This window comes from Melanostigma gelatinosum, assembly GCF_949748355.1.
Source record: "Melanostigma gelatinosum genome assembly, chromosome: 14".
NCBI lineage: Eukaryota > Metazoa > Chordata > Actinopteri > Perciformes > Zoarcidae > Melanostigma > Melanostigma gelatinosum.
The window spans coordinates 21,350,212-21,373,118 of NC_136647.1; the positions used below are offsets into that span (position 1 = coordinate 21,350,212).

The 22,907-nt window shown below is 44.6% G+C and overlaps 1 protein-coding gene across 1 annotated transcript; it reads left to right on the plus strand.

Annotated features, from left to right (window-relative positions):
- Positions 1-19,730, plus strand: LOC306788166 (RNA-binding protein Nova-1-like; the record flags this gene model as incomplete). Its single annotated transcript, XM_079283560.1, has 4 exons — positions 1-175; positions 8,506-8,649; positions 18,187-18,353; positions 18,711-19,730. 4 exons carry the CDS (start codon positions 1-3, stop codon positions 19,728-19,730), a joined length of 1,506 nt encoding a protein of 501 aa, XP_079139686.1.
- Between the last annotated feature and the right edge of the window lie 3,177 nt (positions 19,731-22,907).

Consider the following 22,907-nt stretch of genomic DNA (forward strand, 5'->3'; position numbering starts at 1 on the left):
ATGATGATGGCTGGTGGCAGCGGAGCGGCCGTGGACCACAACGGGATCTACTCCAACCCTAACCTCCTCAGCCTGCAGCAGCCCCTCATGGAGGCTGATAACCCGGACTCCCGCAAACGACCCCTGGAAACTCCGGCGGAGGAGGCCGGCTGTACCAAGCGCACCAACACTGGAGGTAAGAGACTGCACAACAAGAAGCAGCGTATCCACATGGAGATGTTGTTGCAGGAGCCTTTGCATGCACTGCTGGAAGTGTGACAGCAAAACACAGCGTGCATGCAGCACCAGCAGATTGCTTTTTTTTGGGGGGGGGGGGGCTCTTAACATGTAGCAACTGTGTTGCTGTTGCTGGCTGTTACTTCGTACTCTGCACTATCTCAGCGCGGAGAGAAGAGCAGCCCGACTGGCCGAGTGGACTCCTCGGGTCAGCTTTGACTGTGAACCCAGTCACCTCGCTGCTGCTTCACATCTGGAGTTATGCTTCTATATGAAGTATTTCATTCAGCAGTGAAGTCCTGTTTTCATCTTTGACGGTGTTTATTGTGTTTTTGTGTGGTTGGGATCTAGTGGTTTTTTTCTTGCGCAGGGGCCACAAGATCAATCTGCAATTGTTTCCCTAGGGGTGTAAGACAGGTAGTTGTACTGGGGCACTTGGGTTGGGGAGGCCGCAGAGATGTGGGGGGCTCCAACATTGAAATTGGCAGAGAATGGACCCTTGAGTTGAGCTACCGGTACTATGGAGCTATTAGTGGTATAAACCCTCGTAAAAGGCAAACCCACCTCCACCACTTCCGTTTTATTTCGATGGTGAACTCAGGATCAATACATACAACAAATGACACTATTATTCGACATTAACTATAAAAGAAAATGATTCAATTCAATGAATCATTTCTTGTTATGTACAGGTATGCAATAATGACAGGTAGTATGAATGTTTTCGTCTCTATTTGGTCATGTGTTAAAACAATAATTTAGTAGCGAGCGCTGATAGCTTTCTCTTTGGCCTCTTTCTCTACTTTCCCAACTAAATAGCCTCAGTAATTCCTTCCACTGTAAAATCCAGCAAATTGTTTGTTGGTCAAATATATCCACAGCTAATGGTGTGTGTGTGTGTGTGTGTGTGTGTGTGTGTGTGTGTGTGTGCATGCGCTTCATAGCCAGTAACTAGCGTGTACTGGGGCCCGTCTTCACTATACGCCACTGATTTGTCCTGAGCAGCACTATGTGAGGAGGCCTTTTGTGACAGACAACAGGAGTAGAACATAAACGCCGATGCAGTTCTAGTGCTGACAGAATCGGTCGTGAGGTCAAACCTCTTGCCTCGTGAGTACTGGATTCTATAGTTTGGGAACCACTCACCTATATGAGTCTTGGTAAAGTACAAATGCGTCACAATGAAACAGTATCGCTGAGCTTTATAATATCCTAAAATCCCTGGAGACAAGCTGACTGTTCAGCCTTAAAGGGAATGACCCTCTGATCCTGGACAGTCCAGTGTTGATTTGTGTGAACGCCGACAAGATAAGGACAAGACGTAACAGAGTGTTCACTTGAGATGCACGATGGATTGTGTAGATGTGTTGTTTTAATGATTCTGCTTCAACATAACACTGTCAGAAGTGAAGTGTGCATTGTTTTAAGCACAAATGTTGCGAGCTAAGAAGGACAACCCATCCAGTGAAAATCACACAACCGCGTAGAGATAGTAGGGCGCACTCATTACCACTTGTAGCCTAGATTCCTATCAAAGTCAGGTTATTTATAGGTCGTGGGGTGAGCCAAATCTCAGCATCTGTTTGGTATTTTTGTCTGAACTGTCATCACACTATACAACGGTAAAATTACAATTCTGACACATAAAGTCCCGCAACTAACGAGCATTCCCATCGTCAAGCAATCTGTTTATTATTTTCGCGGTTCATTTGTCAGCTTTTTGTTCTATAGATGTCGTAAAGAAGGGAACATTTCAATCATCGTCTCTCTAAGCCCAAGACGACATCCTCAATGTTCGAGCTTTGTTCAGTTTGCCATCATAGCGGAGTAACATTCACATTTAAATAAGCTGGAATCAGAGAATTTAGACTTTTTTTTTTTCTTAAAAAAAAAATCCCTCTGAAATCGATTCATCGTTGCAGCGGGGAGTGGTGAGAATAGTGAGAGCTATTGGTGTGTGTGTGTGGGGGGGGGGGGGGGGGGGGCAGCAGAAAAACACTGCAGTGCCATTTTAACCATTGATCCTGTTTTCTTTTTTCTGGAGGAGAAATGGTGGCGGCCAGTAAAGCATCAGCAAGAAGGGGAAGTGTGCACACACACCTGCCTCATCAGTAAGATGTCGGAGCGCGGGAGTGAGGATGACGGCTGACTCAGTGTGCCAGCTACTGCGCATCTTAATTCAGGTTGTGATTGTTATGGTCTGCAGCTCGCAGGGACCGCTTATTCAAGAACCTTATGTTAATGAGACGTCCGCGGAGAACGGGCACCATATGTTACTGAAATGTGCTTTGTCTGTCTTTGTGTCCCGTACACCCCACCATGCGATGATAGCAGCATTATATATTTCTAACTAGCACGTCTTTACTGCACCTCAGAAATGTCATTTCAGCAGGGCACATAAGGATCCTTTTGCCACTAGACAGTATTTTAAAGCACATTCAGCATCCCACATGTTCTCCATTTGCACCCCTAAAGCCACTCTAAGAACAGAGAAGTCACATGGTGTTCCTGCTTCTGGGAGAGTTGACACCATTCATTTGTAGCACGGAGACTCCACCGTGATCTTCCCCGTCCAATATCCAGGTGATGTGAACAGCTAAGCGGTGTGAAATTGCATTTGGCGGATCTTAATGAATACTAAAATGACATAATTCACTTGCTGCTGTGATTTCTGTAATGGTATCACACACACTGTTTTACCGGCCTGACGATGTTCTTTCAAGGCGTCTCTGTGTCACAGCCCGCCGGTGCTGCACTATTAATCGTGTCCTGATGATGGTCTGACTCTGAAAAGGCCGCCTTGTTTCCTCAGAGGCAACGGTGTTCCAGACGGCCCCCGAAACACGATCTTATCTGTGTAGAATAACCGATCACTTCGTCAAGGACGTCAACCAAACAATACCACGAGTGAGCGTTCGATGTGTCACCGCCCTCAAAAGAGGTGGACACATGCGACGCATACTGTAAATCATAATGTGCTGTGCAATATACTTATTGTCACCACAACACCTGATGTTGATCATGTTAAAATAAGTGTTAACATTCAGGAACATTTACAAGTGTGACTGTTTTTTATGACCTTTAATAGCAGATTTATGGCAGGTGTTTAGCATGCATCTGATCATTTCTTACGGGAGATTTGAGTCCTAAACCCAGAAGCGAGTTAGCATTTTTGCACTTCCTGTTCCCTCGCCACAAAGACAATGTGTTCGCCATCACTACAACACTAGTACGCCTTTAGCTTAGCAGTGGTGACGCGAGGTCATGTGACCGTAGTGTAGTGCATTTGTAGCTAACATTAGCTTTTTTCTTCTGATGGTTGTATCTATGCTTTAAAAGTCATAAAAGTGATGTTCATGTGACGAAATCATCTCGCTGAACCAAACGCTGCAGCACCTAAATTCAGTGGAAAACTTCCACTGAATTTGGGGAACCAGCGCGATGGTAACTGAAAGTGTGGAAAAATTGATAAAACTGCAGCCATACTTATCCATAAAATCTCAGTTCAGTGATGGCAATACTAAAAAGCCGAACTGGATCAACTGATTTAAGATCAACTGGTCTATGTTCAGTAAAGATTCAGTCTACAGGCCCTTTTATCACTCTCCAGAATCCCTCTCAATGTATTTAAGATATGTTTAGTCCAAATAAATGACATTTAATGGTGCAAAGTAGCGTAGCATTGTCTCTTAGGTGTTTGCATATGACGTAGCTCATAAAAATCTGATTTACAGAAGTGAAATGGCAGCCAATCTCCCGGTCATTCTGATAAGTATCTGATGCTAATTTGGTCCGCAGCAATGACCGAAGCTCTCTGTATATCTGCACATTTGTGTTTTATTTGACGTGTTTCAGCATCGCATGTGATCTACATGTAACGTTGGAAACCCACGGCCTGTTTGACAATATTGGTAGACAGTCTGATAATCCTCAGCCGTCCCTGTAATCACCAGCCACTCGACTGCGTCTGATATTGATCATGCTTTTTTCCTACCGAACTGATCATTAACATGACTGGCAGTTGCAACAAAGAGAAGAAAGCCTGTGCGCTTTCAAAGCCGAGCCCCTTGTTGCGCTTTAAGAGCTGTGGACGCTGAATGGGGGAAATGACTCTCTCTTTTTATCAGCATTGCCCCTCTCTCCTCAGAATGAACATCTTTCATTCATTTCTGTCTCTAATTACCCATACTCTGAGCCCATGTTGCTGGCAAGCATGCGCCTCCCCAAAAGGTTGCGTGGCCAAGGGATTAGGTATGATCTCGTAATGTTACTAATGGAAAGGTTGGCACAGGAATGTGAGCTGGATTTTTTTATTTTTTTTGGTGCGAAGGACACAGGTGCCCTTGCAGAGCGATGTGACGTGAGTGGACTGTGAATTTGCCAGGTGGCAGTGAAAGAGAGAACGAGAGAGAGAGAGCGATAGAAACGAAGACAGAGAAAAGGAGAGACAGATAGACCGTGAGAGGGAGTGGAGTCTACAGGGAGGCTGTGTCTATAGACCAGAGTATCTCTCAGTGAATGAGATTGGTAGAATATTCTGGAAGCCATTTCGGGCCGCGGTGTTACGGGTTTGATTTGTGGATGAAACTAATCAGCAGCCAAGGAAAATAAATAAATAAAAGGAGTTCCCTTTTTTTACAGGTTCCCTAGAAAGCAGTATTAATTCAAGCTGAACCCCCCCAACCTCGTCCAGACAGAGACACTCACACGCATGCACATTGCAGTTTTTACACACATTCAGTCACTTAAGATACCTCTCGGCATAAGATTTATCGGCGTAGTGATTGGCTTCATCACCCCCCTCCACCATTCTGCGGCACTGCCATTTGCAATGGTTGATGAGCCCCTCCGCCCTCCCAAACATGGCCGTCTAAGGGATTGGGGGTGGGGGAAAGGGAGGAAAGAAGGGTGGGTGGCGTAAGGCACGCTGCCTCAGATCACTCCTCCTCCATCCACCTCCTTCATCATCTGCTTGTGCTAGCCGTACACCTCTTCAGCCACTGTTGAAGGTCACTCCACATGCCTGCCCGCTTGCCGCTGAAGCCCGCTTCCCCCAGCCACTTCACCTTTGTAACTTGCCACTAAACAAAGTGAGTGAATGGACTGCCATACTTTATAGTGCTGCGTCAAAAGAGGCGGAGTGGAGAAGAAAATTCAATTTTTTGGGGACCGGCATCGGGGGGGTGGGGACGTGACGTGCTGGAGGGAGGAGGCCACCCATTGGCCGAGAACGTTGTCAGTCCTGCGCGCTGCTGCAGACGGACAGGCCACTCGATGAATATGGATGAGAGCAGTGAAAAGGGTGATGCGGCAGGGAAGACCCCCCCCCCTTCAAACCGATGCAGGCTTGAACAATGCGTGCCGTCTTTCACTGAAAACACTGAGAGCCTGCATTAGCATTTTCTCAGACAATTGAGGCTCTGGCCAGCTGCAGGCATGGCTTGGATGCTGCGGTGAAATCTCCTTTTCTGCGCCCACCGATAAATTAGAACGGCGGCGGAAAAGTCGACTGGCCGCATTCCTCAACACTACCATTGCACCTATGCCTAGGCTAACGTTCAGATCCTCTTCAGAGATTGTGCCCCGGCATTGATGGCGATCTGACAGAGGACTTAAGAAGCAGCAGATCTCAGAATGGGTAAGCCGCAAACTCGTTTTGTCTGACTTGTTGAATTTGTCCGTCGTGCTCGACTGCGTGCAATTTCATTCACCAAGGGCTCATTTGTCCATTATCGCTCGTTTTATTTTGTTCCGTCGCCCTTGCTGCCTGTCAGCAGCAGGTTATTCCATTGAAATGCAGAATGGGTCCTTGGAGGGGCAGTGGGAAGGAGGGAGGACAGTCACAAGGCATTTCCTCCTGACCCACCCCCCTTGAGTGACTTAACTAAACACATTTGGCTCAGCGTCCGCGTCTCTCCTCCAAGCCATCCTTCCAGTATTGGAAGCAGGGGTTTGAACTAACACCCCACTGGCTCGGCTTCCCAAATGTGCCCCACTGCTCCCGTTCCCTGGCGGATTGCAGCAACAGATTGCCATGTTTACTCTACCACATGACGCCATTAAAACCTGTTACTGTGATCTCAGTCACTAGGACAGAATTAATTATTGACTAATGACAGCAAATGTGGCTGCGAGGGCGACGGAGGGAATCTCAGTGGCTTCCTCCCCTGCTGGGTTTACTCTGGTTGAAGATGAGTAGAAAGTTACGCAGTGGGTATTGTCTTGTCTGTCAACAACAGGTCTTTGGTTGTTTTCATCCTGCAATCAGCGCCACTCAAATTATATTCTTTGTGCGGTATTCTTTGCTACAGTATCAGATATCTCGGGATAGGAGCGAGGGCTCAGAAGCTTTACGGAGACCGTGTCAGACATGCATGATCTTTGTTTTCTCACCAAGGTCATTTTATTGTTATTCGTTCTGAGAAAAGCGAAGAGCTGACTGCAACATAGCAGTAAATGTCAGATCTCTGGTCATCTCAAAGATCAGATGGCCAGAGATGAACAAAGCAGCTTACGTGATGTCTATATACAGGTTTATCTTTATTTCTTTGTTGAGGATGTTCTCAGAAAAATTACAAACTGACCAGCACCTGATATATTCACTAGCTTCCGATGGTGGTGATGTCTGTGCTTTTAGGTAAATTTAGGATTTGTTCTGAGGTTGTCTCCACAACTGTGGCTAATTAATCTAAATCAAAAGTGAAATTCCATTAACAATCATTTCACTGTCTGCATACTTGTCAGAGCCATTGATTATGTGCACAAAAACAAGCCTGTGTCTGAATGCAACATGAAGGGCATGTTAATGCAATAAGGAGAAGAGCTCCTTGTGGGCTGTGAAATGCCTTAATGTCACAGTGCCATGTTCATTCACATCTGAGTCTAATGAGTGCATTACTGAGGCAACAGGTTGGTCTTAGTGCAAGGCGGTCCCACCTCCATCCATCTGTCTTTTCTCCCCATGCCAGTCAAGCCCCCCTCCCCATTCCATACCCTCCACGAAAACACAAGATGCAGTGAAACGGTGACGAACCGTGTGGCTTCGGATCAAAAAATCGGTATCACGCTACACTCGAAAGCGTGTTCGAAATCTCATCCTGCAAAGATGGACAGTGCCTTTTTCACATCTCTGCCCGTTCGAGTGACGTCACCCTTGAGGCAGCTGCAAAAAGGATCGAACATGACGTCATTGCATCGGAATCAGCATGCAGAGGAGATCATTTGTAACCAGTGCTGATCATGCACCTGTGCCAAGTGTTTACCATGATGTCATCAATGTGATATTCAGAATTCAGTGGGGAATCACGTCCGCTCCACACATCTATAAATAAAACGGTTCTGATGTATTGTTAGCAGGTTCTTTAATCATATTGGGGTCCAAGCGCAATATGTGGCTGATTGCTTTTTTCTAGATTAGCGCACTCAACGTGATCAGGGTTTTCTTGGAAGGGACGCTTTGCCCACTTTGGTACTATTAGTATCGTAGGAGAGAGGAAGTTTCCCAAACTGAGTGGGAGAACCATGTTTGCCTCCAAATTCTGCACACTGACGGGCTGTCAGTCACCGACTGCTACAAACCACTGCAAGCCACAGAAGCCCCTTTCAAAATGGAGGAGATTTAGACCGTCTTGGCAGTCTACCCTATGAACAAATCTGTGGGATTGGTTCCCATATGTTCTTCTCACGTCTGTTAATTGCGAGGGATCACTGTGGATTGGCATCCATTAGCAGCATTTGTAATGACTTCATGTGTTTGCATGTAGTCCTCTGTGTGTACCTGTATATTCTGTCTCAGAATACTGGCTACCTTTTGCAGACAGATTGGACTGTTAATTCTACACTCCTTCTGGTCACACATGGAGAACGATCCATAACACTGGACCCTGGTTTTGTATTCAGTCAGAGGTTTTCTAAAACTCCTTGAAAACAGTTAAAATTAGACCTCAGCAAACTGGAAAGGAGGTCATCATTTACTCTACGAGGAAATCTGGGACAGGACACAGAACATGTCACCGTCGCTGATAAAGTGTGAACGCACTGAAAGCTGCTGAAAGGGCTTCTTCCAGATACCTTCCCTATACCAGAGGAACACAGACACAAGATATATAATTGTCTTTCCCCATATAAGTCAAAGCTACGTGTTCCTATTGGGAATTTGTTTTGCTTGTCCAGGGTATTGGGGGGGAGGGGGGCTGGGCACCACTATGTTTATATGATGATGTGCAGAGCTGCTTTACGAGACGTGACTCTTTCCCACTTTATGTGTGTCACCCCCCCCCCCCCCCACAGAGGAGGGCGAGTACTTCCTGAAGGTGCTGATCCCCAGCTATGCAGCCGGCTCTATAATCGGCAAAGGCGGCCAGACCATCGTACAACTGCAGAAAGAGACGGGTGCCACCATTAAGCTGTCCAAATCCAAAGACTTCTACCCAGGTAAGCATGAATCCCTCAGTATTCAAAATCGATGAGCATATATTTATATATGTATATATTTATGAGAGGAGCGGTCTGACTCAATACCCAGCTGAAGGAGTGACGCTTTGGTGCAAGAGAGCATTTGATATGTCCTCTTCATTTGGCAAGTAATTGCAATCCATTTTAATCATAGGCCGTTCGTAAACACTTTGAACTTGAGTATCCTTATGTCCTTATGTCCTTGGGGGACCAAACATGTTAGAGCCGTCAGACGCAGCATTTAGGTGTGAAGGCCATTTTGAAGTTGCTTGGCTAGCATACCCGGTGGCAATCGGGTGGTCCTCCCTACCTGGTGCCTCGGTGTAATGCAGATGTCTGCACAGACTCGATACGCAATGAAGGCCTCAAAGATTTCATGGACTCAAACCAAGACAATCAACTAGACTATACACGCTTTGCACAAACATCGCCAAGGCTAATATCTTTAACAATAGGAGCCACTTTAAATCTTGTGTTTGCCAGAGATGTTCTCGTAGGGTTCTTGGAAATAAGTCATTCAGCATGAAAAAAGCATAAAAAACGACTCGTCGACGAATGAAATCTCAGGCGACTGAGACTAAAACGGTCGATTATTCAACTAAGAGGGGCAGTCCAGACTGTTCCCCTTAAGCACAGCAGGGCACGGCAAAAACATTCCTTACCTTAAAAAAAAATGGACCACAGTGGTCGAATGTCGAAGCAGAAAAAAAGGCCTGACCAGAAACAACCGGGTGTTCAATGGCATTATAAGAGAGTGTGTCACAACATTATTTTACTCTATTCATATTTGTGAATACTGCTGGACAAATCATTTTTCCAGAGACCAGCCAAAACGTAGCTGTTGAGGCTTTCAGGGAGTCTCAAGTGTCGCACGCTGGATTGCGCCCTTCGTTGCAGGTTTTGTTCATAGTATTCACAGTTTCATGTTGATGCATTCACTCTCTTTTCTGGGAAAATTGCACAGGGGTGCCATCCATCCCCCCCCCCAGAAAATGAGAATAAACTCTGTGACGCAGAGGACACGGCATGCATCGAAGGCAAGAATTGTGCCGAGGAGAGTCTCGCTCAAAAATGGCAACAGGGGAAGGGCGAAGCTGACCCATCTTATCCTCCGAACACAAACGCCTGAGCCGTACGGGAGTCTGGCCGTTTGTCCTTCATGCCTTAGAGGAGGCTCCGACCTGCTGAAAAACAACAGGTGCTGAGCATCTCGCTGCATATTAGGTCCAGATGTTTTCTGTGACAACTGATGCAAGCAAATAATCCCTGTGTAGTGTTGTAGTTTTTACTGTAGTATAGACCTTATATATAATCACCTTAGATAGGAAATAGTGAGCATTGCACATGACCTATGAAATATAAGTAGCACAACATATGTACAAGAGAAATACTAATATAATATTTATAAATTATATTATACATTTTCTACGATAGGGTCTACAGTCAGTCCTCTTGCCTTAACCATTATACATTTAAAACAGAAAGGTTGAACTGAATTTTCCATCATTATGGCTACCTTAATTATTGACTCTGTCCTGTGACCTCTGCAATTTCAGTCTTTGGATCATTCAGAGCGCAAAATATCACGCTACTTATAGGAAAAAATGCACAACATGGTTTATATTTGACGTGTTCTGTAGGGAGTTACGTGTGATATATTGGACTGACAGAATCGTGGCAAAGAAGTAGCCGACGGAGCGCTGGGGGAGAGGAAAAGAAGAATGTGCCAGCAAATATTTCTCTTGTACTTCTCTCTTCAAACCATGTTTCTGCTAGCCACGATGAAAGGCACAGAGCACACGGCCCTGGAATTCTCCACATACGAGGCCAACTATGTTTGAGAAAAGGAAGCATGGCTACTCCATTGGCATGACAGCAAATGAAAAGGAGCGATATGTATCCTTATTTCTCTCTTTTGGATTGTGGAGGTGTTCGTAGGCCACCACCTGCTCTGCCCATCCCCCTACTCATTATCGTGATGAGTGAGAAGAGGAGTTCAGGGAGAGGGTGCTGGCAACGATTTGATTGGGCGGTTGCTCGGGCCCACACAAGTAAAATGAAAGGAGTACTACTGTACACTGCAAAATAGCTGGAAAGTCAGTAGAAGCTAAAGCTTTAAAAAACAACAACACTCTGGCTGTTTTAAGTACGGGCAACTTGGTAAAGTTTGAAACTGTAAGATATATAGAATTTTAGAGGCAAGCAATCCAGCATGTCAAAGTTCTCAGCTACAGCCGTTGTATCATTGTTGAATCAGCTGCAATGTGGGCTACTACAGCATGCTAATGCCATTACACACAGTTCACGCCCTCCACTCTCATCCTGCGGCAGTCTGAGCACACTCCAACCACAGCAGAATCGCACACTAGAGAAATCAAGGGACAACAACCGATGCAGCCATTTTTCTCTGCAATCCTCTCTGTGATGGCTCGGTCTGAGACTCCCACCAAACTCGCGTCTTCCATCCGTTAGCGTAAACCGTGATGAGACCGTGAACACAAAGGTTCTTGATGGGGACTGTGCAACTGTGGCGGGCTGAGATGGATGAGCGGGGACGGTGAAGGGTTGTGTGGTTGAGCCATGATTGTGTGACAAGGGGGAGCAGGCCCAGAAATAGCCTGTTTAAATCTCTCTCTGTGGACATGACCCCTTCTCCCAGCTGTAGTCAAGCTGCTCCGACGCACGCCAACTTTCCTCTTTCCTCCTCCCTGCTCACTGTTCCTCTCACATTTGGTTACTGGTAGTTGGGCGAGTTCAGGCCAGATAAGATGACATTATACTCCTCTTAAAATTCAGTTTGCATGCTCGCCTCCTGACGCATGGGCAGATACTGTTTTTGTTTTCACTATTTGGTTTGAACCCATCGCAACTGTTGCACGGCTGGATTTACTCAAGCCCCCATAACCGCAGCGCGCTATGCGTTCATCCACTTGTGCCGCGCATTCAACACACACACACACACCTACTCACACCTACTTACACACATCCGCATATTTAAGCAGCTGCAGAGAGAGCCGTGGGAGTTCACGATTCGCACACAAACTTAGAAACTAAACTTCAAGCCCTTCGCTTGGTTCAGCTGGCCTCCGGCCAAGTACGTGTATTGAGTAACGTTGAGCAGCACGAACAGATCAGGGTGTTGTGATGTCATAGAAACACTGGGTGTATGTTTTCCATTATGTGATCATTAAAATATCAATCGCAATACGTGACCTCATACTGGCAAACACCACTGTTCCATTTCCTTCCAACAGTAGCAGATAGAGAAACTACAGCAAAGGCACAGTTTGCAGTTTTTCAGCTGTTTCTCCACATTTTCTCTAACGCTCCCTATAGGCCAGTAGCACATCTGTCTGGGATGACATCATGGGCGGGGATTTCAAACTTAATGGGAGCTGCAGTCTTTCTCTCTCTGCAGATTGATGTCTGGCCTTTGGTGCACAACATTTCTTCCTGGTGATCAACTTCCACCAGGAACAGTTGTTAGGCTGTAGTATTCTGAAGCACTGATCTCACACAAGGAGGCTAGTTTACTCGTCGCAAGGAGTAGTGCTCAGCTTGTGAATATAGATGATGATGCAATCAGGGTTATCTCTGCTTGGGGTCATACATGTTTAACTGTTTGCATGTTTTAAAATGTGGGCATTTAGCAGTCAAGAGAGCTCCACTGAAAGACACCCAGCAAACATTCCAACTATGAACAAAAAGTTGAAACAACGTCCAACCTAGACCTAAACCTAACCTAGATGTCGTTAGAGGGTTGAAATATAACATGCAGTCTTCAACTGTTAAAAATGATTACATTTCTGTATGCTGGCTTTTCTTTTCTTTTTCACCAGAATCCAGTGTAACCAAGCTTAGTTGCACTTCACTGTATCTGGCTGGTTCAAGCATCATGATGAGCTGGAGGCTTGACAGGTTGCATATGAAAGTACTCTATAACACTGTTCGGGTGTGAATTTATACTCAATAACATCTAAAACAGGGGTGTCAAACTCATTTCCACTCTGGGCCACATCAGCATCACGGTCGCCCTCAAAGGGCCGGTTGTAACTGTAAGACTGTATAACTAACTTCTCCCTAACATATTGTTAAATAACTCTCTGCATTTGATTATTGTTTATTCAAGTGTAAACATATTGTACATGCAGTTATATAAATGAAAAATGATATTTAAACACATTTCTGTTATTATAACATAAATCATTTAAATTGAGGGTTAAGAAACCCACATGACTCTATCAAAGATCAAACTATTAAAGAAAATAACAAAGACAAATATTAAACACAAGTTCTGACATTAACTTTGTTCAAAGCTGTTTGTTCACCTCTCTGCATCACTAATGTTCCTCCCTGTCGTCGTCCTGTGCATGCAGCTACATCCAAGAGCTGCTGACTGAGAGTCAGGTCTGATGAACATGATAGATGATGTATCCGTGTTGTCTGTGCTTTCATCAACAGTTCATTACAAACACAAGTACCTGCTCGTCTCTTAGCTGCTGTGTTGTTAGATTGCTGCTAGTTCATGAACTCGTCTGCGATGGTGTTTCTTCACAAACTGACATTTGTAAAAGTCTGTATCTGGTCGGAGCACTGCTCACATCCTTCAGCATGCACTGGGCTGTAGCTGTGTCAATATATTCTGCTGTGATTGCAGTCTGCCTTTTAATTCTTGGACAGTTTGATGTTTTTCTTGGAGGCCAAATTTAGCTCCGTGTTTGGTGTCAAAATGCCGACGTGAATTGTATCCTTCATCACCGACACGCCTCATAACACAGAAGACAGACCCGTTTTTCTCCTTGAAGCACAAACATGTATTCACTTTCACATCTTTCATTACATTTTCTTCCCTCTGCATCAATTTTTCTCTTCGTGAACATTTTGGGATTATTTGTCGATCTTTTTCAATCGTTGGAAAACCTCTTTACGGGCTGTTGCCTCTCCTGTCCACCTGTTGTGATAGTTTTAATGTCGGTACACAGACAACATGCTATCTCATCATTTCAACTTTCTATCTCATCATTTCGACCATGGGGATACTTTTATTATCAAGTCTAACTTTTAATTATTTTTCCAAAAAAAAAGAAAAATCTTTTTTTATTTTAATTTTGTTTTTGCTGGCGGATTCGCTGGCCACATAAAATTACGTGGCGGGCTGGATTCGGCCCGCGGGCCTTGAGTTTGACACATGTGATCTAAAATGTTTGTAAGTCAGCTTGTTCTGTGGTTTAGGTGCAACATGCACGTCATTTTAACCAGTTTCACGCGATAGGTAGGATAGCACTTTGTAATCTTTGCTTGGCGTCGCCAGCTTTATCATTCTTTACTTGCCCAAAAACAGTTTCTAAGCTTTTAAAAAAGATGTCATCATGTTTTTCAGGCGAGAAAATAACCAATTAGATTACCAATATGTGAGCATGTGTCGACAGCGTTTTGTAATTACTCTCAATTCCAGAAGAGTAGACACAGTTCTGCAGTGGATGTTAACCATAGGGTATTAAAATCTATCTATCTATCTATCTATCTATCTATCTATCTATCTATCTATCTATCTATCTATCTATCTATCTATCTATCTATCTATCTATCTATCTATCTATCTATCTATCTATCTATCTATCTATCTATCTATCTATCTATCTATCTGTCTATCTATCTATCTATCTATCTATCTATCTATCTATCTCTCTATACATTAAGAGACAGTACAAAGTAACTAAAAATGTATTCATATGTGAATTCAGGCCATTTTCATATGTCGTCCTCCCTTTCGCTGTCGGCTGATGGATGTGGTACTGTATAACCATCTCATCTTACCCATGCAGGGAAGCTACTGAATGTTCCCAAGTATCATTAATTGTTTACAACGCTACTAGTTCTAAACCCAGGCGGCAACTCCGGTTGTGCCAAGTGAAGCCAATGCGGAAGTGTCTTAAAACTTGTATTCTCTCTACTGAGCAGCATGGGGCGACTCCTCCAGATTGCAAATAGAACTCTGGTTGTATAGAAGTCTATGAGAAAATGACCCTACTTCTCACTTGATTCATTACCTCAGTAAACATGGTAAACGTGAATTTGTGGTAAATCTTTGGAAAATGTAGTCAATGTCAAATTTGTAAAGTTCACCGTTTGCGAGTAAAAACGTTTTTTATTTATTGTTTCTTTTTTTATTTGTTTAAAAAAAAATGCCCCAGTAGCCGTTACACCACCCTCCACAATTTGTATTCATTTTATTAGCTTTGTGTAGCTCCTCCTTTTACGTTGTACATCACGGTACATGGAGTCCATCAACACTACAATCTAGCAATTTGAATCCACGAATGATTTAATTTGTTAGTTAGAATTAGCATGGAGCTGGACATGCTGAAAGGATTGCACAGTGACGGCAACAATTTGTTGTTGTTGACAAATCCTGTTTATAGACCCAAACCAACTGTGAGTGTATTCTACTAAGTATTGTGTGTGTGTATCAAACCACCAATGAGACACACTGTTGCCCTGGGTGACACGTTCGTTCATTACCATGAACACACACACCGCAGGTTATCCCGCAAACACCGACCTGCTGCCCCAGATACTCACTAGAGCACCAAATGTGTATTAATCCACCGCTGAAAATAGTCCCCAACAAATGCACATTTCCTCTTGTTTAACTTGTCGCTGCTAAAAATGACAGTGCCCAGCTGTTAAAGGAAATTAAAAAAAAGATACTATGTATTCGGGTATTAGACCAGTTTTTATAGCTGTAGTTGAAGCCAATGGGCTTGGAGCTGAGAGCCACTGACAGGCTGGGGAAAGTAGTGAGCAACAGACTAATGCGTTGTTGTCTTTTCATGAGATTTGTTGACATATAACAAAAATGTAGGATATTGCCAGTCTTACCCATTAAATGACGTTTGACCAAAGATTATTTGTACCTTCAAACAATTGCAGTTTTTGAGCAAAGCATACCTTTAAGTCGTATCCTGCAAGAATGCACTTTGTGTCAGTATTTCCTCTAAAAGTAAAATCCCTGGTGTATTTTAAGGCGAAACACATATCTGATCCTACTGCAGATTTCTGCATGCAGGTATCCTGTTTATCCCTACATTTGTAATTTATTGGTAACAAGCATTGCTTGACTGTCCAGGTACCAGGTACATGACAGTTTCTCTGCCCAGTAAAAAGTCTTTGATAAGCATGGTGTGTTTACTAGTCTTTTTCAAATACGGCAACAGTGATTGTTGGGAACTTCTTGTCAGACGGTTTCCAAGTTTGTTTCTGATTGAGTGGATATAAATAGCATGCTACAAAGGTTCCCCACATTCAAATCAGTGTTTACGTTTGAGAAAAGCATGCCATATGGCAACAGCGTAACATGATGGATAGATACAGCACTCGGATATCCAGCAAAAACAAACTCCAGCTCAATTTGTAGTGTGAATAATTACTTTGAAAAATCTGCTGATGTGATGACAGTAATTACGGGTGATACTTTATGTGTGGCACACTAACAGTCTGAATAAATCCGACGGAAGATTTAAATGGGCTGAGGTAGAGGCAGGTTCTCATCGCAGGGAAGTTCAAGCGACAAGACAGAACTATTGAAACTTTGTTTCTTGGGGATCGAGATAGAGTCATTGGTTTCTCGGGGAAAAGCTGAAGGCTGAGACGTGTGCTCTCGGGGGCACTAACACCTTTTTCACTCCACTCCTGCAAAACAAGAGGACGAGCCAACTCCCAGCTTTTATTATGAAATCCGTAGCCCTTCAGGCAAAATAGGATGCAAGCAATTTAGGAAGTGAAAAGCGCTGAGAACAGATATGTAACATTCAGATATAGTCTTCATGGTGTGTCAAGAGTTGTATTCATATATCATGGTCTTTGCCTTAGGATAAACTGACCTGGGATCAGCGCTGTCAATCCTTTCTATAGAAATGTTGAACTAGAGGTTGCCGTACCAAGCAAAGTAGAGGGACCTCCTCACCTAGCAACGATTGTTGGAAAAATTAAGAAAAAGCAATGATTGCTGAATGAAAGCAATTTGTCTCCGAAGGATAAGTCTAAGGAAAAAAATCACCGTCTGAAAGCCCCACTTTTTATGTTCACCTCCAGCATAGTTTTGCACACGTATCCAACCTCCTCATATTTTATATTTTGTATCCTGGCTGCATACACAAGAGCATTTCATACACCATACATCATGTCCACATACCATTACCTCCGGCATAGACACCAACAACAGAAACAATATGGAATAACACTGTTTATCTTGTCTTTTTCATTGTCAAACAACTGACAGTGGATGTTGAACATGATCATACATGATCTTGTATGATGAATACATGTGCTGACACAAACAAACCAGGTTCAGGTTCAGTCTGTCAATAACTTGTTTGTCTTTCAGCAGGATTTATATTTTGGTTTAATTTGGTCACCCTGAGTAAAAATAAAGGAGTAAAATGTGCAGGACACTGTATCTCCAACAGTTTTATTTCAATGTTCTTGGTGCATTGTGCAGTCCTTTATGTCTGTTCTCGAGAACTTAACCAATAAACTATGGCAGTATCGTTAAGGTCAGGTCAGGTGCCCAATTCGAGATTCCTACTACTTTTCCTGATCTGCTTGAACTGACCCTATTGACTTTTTACATCCATTATTAGAAATGTATATGGCATATAACCAATCAGGTTGGACTTTGACTAATTTCCCTAGATTCACTTTGGGCATTTCCTGAGTTCTGATCAATGGCTAGGAGGGCCGATGACCATCTGTGTGTCACTCAATCTTGTAATTTTAGATTCAGTTGAATTAGAAATGGAAACGCCAACGATGAAGTAGAGCAGCGCCTCTCTGACGGCCTTATCAGCTGCTCTTCTATTTGCAAATTTGACTCAATTATTGGAGACATTTTCTCACTAAAATATATGCCTAATTGACATTTTACACCTGGAGACATTTCCTATTGACTTCAACCGGAGAACAGTGAAACGCTAAAGAGGCAGGAAGGTTGATACAAAAGGGAGAGTGTTTTTAAAAAATCCTGCAAGCAAGCATAAAGGACTCGCTGTTGCATCACCTGTTTCCACGGCTCGGCCCCTTTACCATGGCAACGGAATGCCGGTCGGGTCGTCAATGTGGGTGTAGAAAGAAGCCTCGAGGAGGAACAAGCGTGTGTTTAGTCTATTAGAGCTTCAAGGCAAGGACGGGCTCAGTAATATAGCCCTGAAAGAGTTACATCATTGAAGAGGAATCCTTCCCCCCCACCCCTTGTGGCTCGCTAACCAAGCAGGGTTCTTTCTTTAAGCGGTTTCTCTGTTGATTGTGTAAATGAAGTAAGCGAGGAATAGCTTAGTAATTGCGTCTCTTTGTGAAATGTCAAGGAGCATTTGTCATTGCCATCACTTCTTCATATAAATGTAGATTTCCGTCCAACCCCTAGCAAATCCCTTAAATCTGCTCGCCAAGTACACACTCGGAGCACATTACAGTAACTCGTTGCTTGTGTTTGTCCTCTCCCTCCTTTTGTCATCTCAGGAACAACAGAACGCGTCTGTCTGATACAGGGTACAGTCGAGGCCCTCAATGGTGTCCACAACTTCATCGCGGAGAAAGTCCGCGAGATGCCCCAGAGCGCCCAGAAACCCGAGCCGGTCAGCATACTGCAGCCGCAGACCACCGTCAACCCAGACCGTGTCAAACAGGTGAGATACTGTACAGGCAGTGAGGATGTGTGGAAACTGTGTGGTGGGGACAGGTCACTTCCAGGACACCCTGTTTATTAGTCATCGGCCTTACTTGTTCTCGGGCCATGACCTGGTGGGGTCAGGAAAATGTGAGAGTATGTGGTTATTTTTACCTACAGTCTTTCATAGCAAGACAGAGCCGTGTGGCAGCTGCAGCCTAAACCCCTGGGATTAACAAATCGCTGAGTAAAGCAGGGGCTGGTACAGTACTCTGACTCAGTGAGAGACATCCCTCTTTCCATCAACCATTTATGCTGTTAAACCTTTCCCCTGTTACCTTTTTATCTCTACTTCAATCTTTCTATTTCTCTACAGGCCAAATTGATCGTGCCCAATAGCACAGCTGGGCTGATCATTGGCAAGGGCGGAGCCACGGTCAAAGCGGTGATGGAGCAGTCAGGGGCTTGGGTGCAGCTCTCCCAGAAGCCAGAGGGCATCAACCTGCAGGAGCGGGTGGTGACCATCAGTGGGGAGCCTGAACAGAACCGCAAGGCCGTGGAGATTATAGTGCAGAAGATCCAGGAAGACCCTCAGAGCAGCAGCTGCCTCAACATCAGCTATTCCAACGTCTCGGGCCCAGTGGCCAACTCCAACCCCACCGGCTCCCCATACGCCAATACGGCCGAGGTGCTGCCCAATGCAGCCGCAGCAGCCGCCACCGCCTCCAGCCTTCTGGGCCAGGTCGGCTTGACAGGAATGGGCGCCTTCCCCGCCACCATGTCCAGCTTCTCTGGCAACGATCTGCTGGCCATCACCTCGGCCCTCAACACGCTGGCCAGCTACGGCTACAACACTAACACCCTAGGTCTGGGCCTCAACCCTGCAGCTGCCTCTGGGGTCCTCGCTGCAGTAGCAGCTAGTGCCAACCCGGCTGCTGCCGCCGCAGCCAACCTACTGGCCTCCTACGCTAGCGATGTCTCCGGAGGTGCTGGCCACCATGCTGCGAGCCTCGGGGGGTTCTCGCTGGGTTCTCTAGCAGCTGCTACAGGGGCTTCCAATGGTTACCTAAATGCTTCATCCCCACTGATGGCCTCCTCCCTATTGGCAACAGAGAAGCTGGGGGACGGGGCCAAGGACGTGGTTGAGATCGCTGTGCCCGAGAATCTGGTCGGTGCCATTTTGGGGAAAGGAGGGAAAACGCTGGTGGAGTACCAGGAGCTTACGGGAGCCCGCATCCAGATCTCCAAAAAGGGAGAGTTCATTCCTGGTACTCGGAACCGTAAAGTTACCATAACAGGGTCGCCAGCCGCTACGCAAGCAGCGCAGTATCTGATCAGCCAACGGATCACTTACGAGCAAGGCGTGCGCGCTACCAACCCACAAAAGGTGGGCTAAAAGGAAAAAGAAGAGGAAAGAAGGAAAGGATGAAGACAGAGATAGAAGGGAATTGAGAGGGTCACGATGAATAGAAAAAAAAGAAACGTCCAAATATCTGTTCAATATTTCCGTATCAAATGAAAGAATCACAAAAGGAGGAGGTGGGGGAGACAACCAAGATAAGTGTGTGTGATATGTGAATGTGTTTTTAGGACTGACGTCCTGATGTTTTTTAAAAGTTTGTGTCGAGTCCTTTTGACGATGGTGATCAGAGTAAGCTGAACTGGTCCACTGCCAAGCTGCAGATTCAAGGGTGAGGCCGCAGGGTTTCACCCTCCTCCAAAACCTCATAGCTGTTTTATTTTGTTGTTTTGTTTGGGTTTTGCTGGTTTTAATTTCAGTTGCAAACCTCAGCTCCCGGTGAGTTGAGTGAGTCGGATGAAGCTCCAGCCAGCTGAAAGAGCTGTTTTACAAACCTTGCTCTTTGTGTACAATGCAGAAGGCGTTGTGAACAGGGGTGAGGTTTTATGACAAGCACCTGAGGTCATCTCCGTCTACGGGGAAGCAATCTGCGCATAATTTCTTTAAAGAAGTCATATCTATGTTGACGTCTGTCGAATTCTGGCTCATATCATAATTGAAGTTTCTAAATTTGGGTATTTTATATTTCCATCCTTTATTTATTGACATTGTCTCATTCAAACACAAATGGATAATTTAAACCTGTGAATGCAGGTTGATCTGAATGTAAAAACAATATTAGCCTATCGCTATTTTTTATTTACAGGGATCAAATATTGTGTTGCAGTGAAAGAAATGTATAACTTAAAAAAAAAAAAAACCCAGCCTGGACTTCACTGCTGCTGAGTATAGTTCAGGGGTTGAATAATCAATGTGAGAGGATAGAGGAGACACACAGGAATGTATGAATATATATTTTACACAAAACACATCCTCGATGATGCTCCCACAAAACACGGAAGCACATTTGCATATTCAGTCACAGCTACAAACATGGAAATATGTCGTTTAACCCTTTCTTGGTGCTATAGGATAGGTTTATATCGCCTTATACCATGAAATCAGAACCCCTCTGGCGACTATTAAACTAAAACAAAACTGATGTGTCGTCCAGCTGTTAGCAGCCCATTGGATCTCACCCAGCCTCTCACCTCATAAAAAAGGATTGATTTCAGCCTGTCACAACGAAAAGCAATCCAGTCTTAATATCTCAAGTCCATCCTTGCTCTCAATGTAGGTTTTTTATTTTCTTAATCTTCTAAAAAATTGGCCATACTCTACATTTTCCCTGACAATACGTTTGCCTTAGTCACACATTTCCCAAGAATTAACTTAAAGCTCAGACTACCTTGAAGCAGTGTCTCACAGGTTCAGTCGGCACTACAAACGCGTTTTGATAAGAAAAGCTGTATGAACCAATATCTGTGAACAAAGAAACAAATGCCTTTACATTAAGGGTACCAAATAGTCATGAGACACACACACACACACACACTAGTGAAAGGAAAGTAGAATGACACTTGGAAAGAAGGGTTTGGCCTCACTTTTTTTTCTGGGAGCCATCCATCCCAATTTGCATCAAGAGAAAACAAAAAAACAGCTTCAGTTCATCCAGGCAGCCTGTTATTGTCCCCAAAAACACGTTAGCGCTCACTAACTGCGGGCGTATTCAAACGTCGCGCAGTGTTTGGGCATCGTTGTCTTTTTATGGGCAATTGTCGGTCTAATGCAGGGAGGCTAATTCTCCAGAGCATTTCCCTGAGCACTCGAAGATTACCTTGGCTTCCTTCTGTGCTGCTATTCATGGTGTTCATCCTGAGTACACTGGGTCTCTGAAGACTGCACTGTGAGACATTAAGAACACAATGTAAAGCGTGTCTGTCCCCCACTGGGAAATGAGTATATTTCAATGTGCACATCTATGTCACGTAAACCAGACCCCTCCAATACCCACAGACGGGATATATTATATTATCCACAAGAGCATTTATACTCCAGCGTCTTGTGATGTTTCTGTTTACCGGTACCAATGCACTGAGCTTCAATTAGCGGGCCGTTTTCCCCGATCAGCGAATCACAAATTATTCCCACCGCACTTTCCTGTTACGTCCCCGCTCTAAAGACATCGTTCAATTCTCCCCATCAACCCAAGCTCTATGACCAGCTTCCTGAATTCACGGCTGTGAGGGTTAGTTAGAGAGTAGTGTCCCAAGAAATTCAGAAGCTCTCTTGTTTGTGTTGTTTTTTTAGGGGGGAAATTTAACTCGTAGCCTTTTTCATTTTCATCATTCACGTTTGAAGGTAAATTGAACCTTTGTGTGCGAACATTGCAACAGTCAGCCTTTACCTACGACACTGAAACCTCTCCTTTCACCACGCGTCCTGGAAGACTTTCACGCTCATACATAACTACAATCTGGCCACTAGTGAAATCATAGCGTACGGATAACTTTTTACTGCCCAAGATACTTAGCATATAATAAGATACAAGCACAAAACAAGGGGATGTTTTATCAATGCAACTGGACTGCTTGACTGCAAGGGGGGCTCTCTGATCATGACATTGTGCCAAATGCTATTTCTCTTCGCCCTCACATTGACGTTCCTCTCTCTCTCGACATTCTTATTCCCCCCTGCATGTTGCTGTTTCTCGCCGATCCAAGACTCCTCCCACGTCCCGATCTGTCTGTGCTTCTTCCTACACTGTGCTCTCCCCCTCTTTCTCCCCCCCCCCCCAATGTCTTGTCTTCTCATGGGTGGCACGCTGGCGGTGGGAGTTATGCACTATAGGTCATAAGGGTATGAAAATATTTCCCCAAGCCGTAGAGTTCACAAGGCTAAAAATGCACAGAAAACACCTGCCTCCGAAACTGTGACGCCCACGAGACCAACCAGCAAACGTTAGCTCAAAGTATCAAACTCCCTCGATAGAAGAAGAACAAGCGTTTAGATCGTGAACTATGGCCTTTTAAGGGAAGAGAAAGTGTTGTTGTTTTTTCTCTTCCACAAGAAGGCAAATCTTGCTCGATTAGATATTCACACGTCGGCTGAACAAACTGACCTCCAGTGTCCAGCCTCTCCAAACAAAGCGCAGTAAGGAACGGAACGCATAAGATGGCGCGAGCAAGGCGGGAAACGCGTTTGTGACCTCAAGCCGAAAACAATGACATCCTT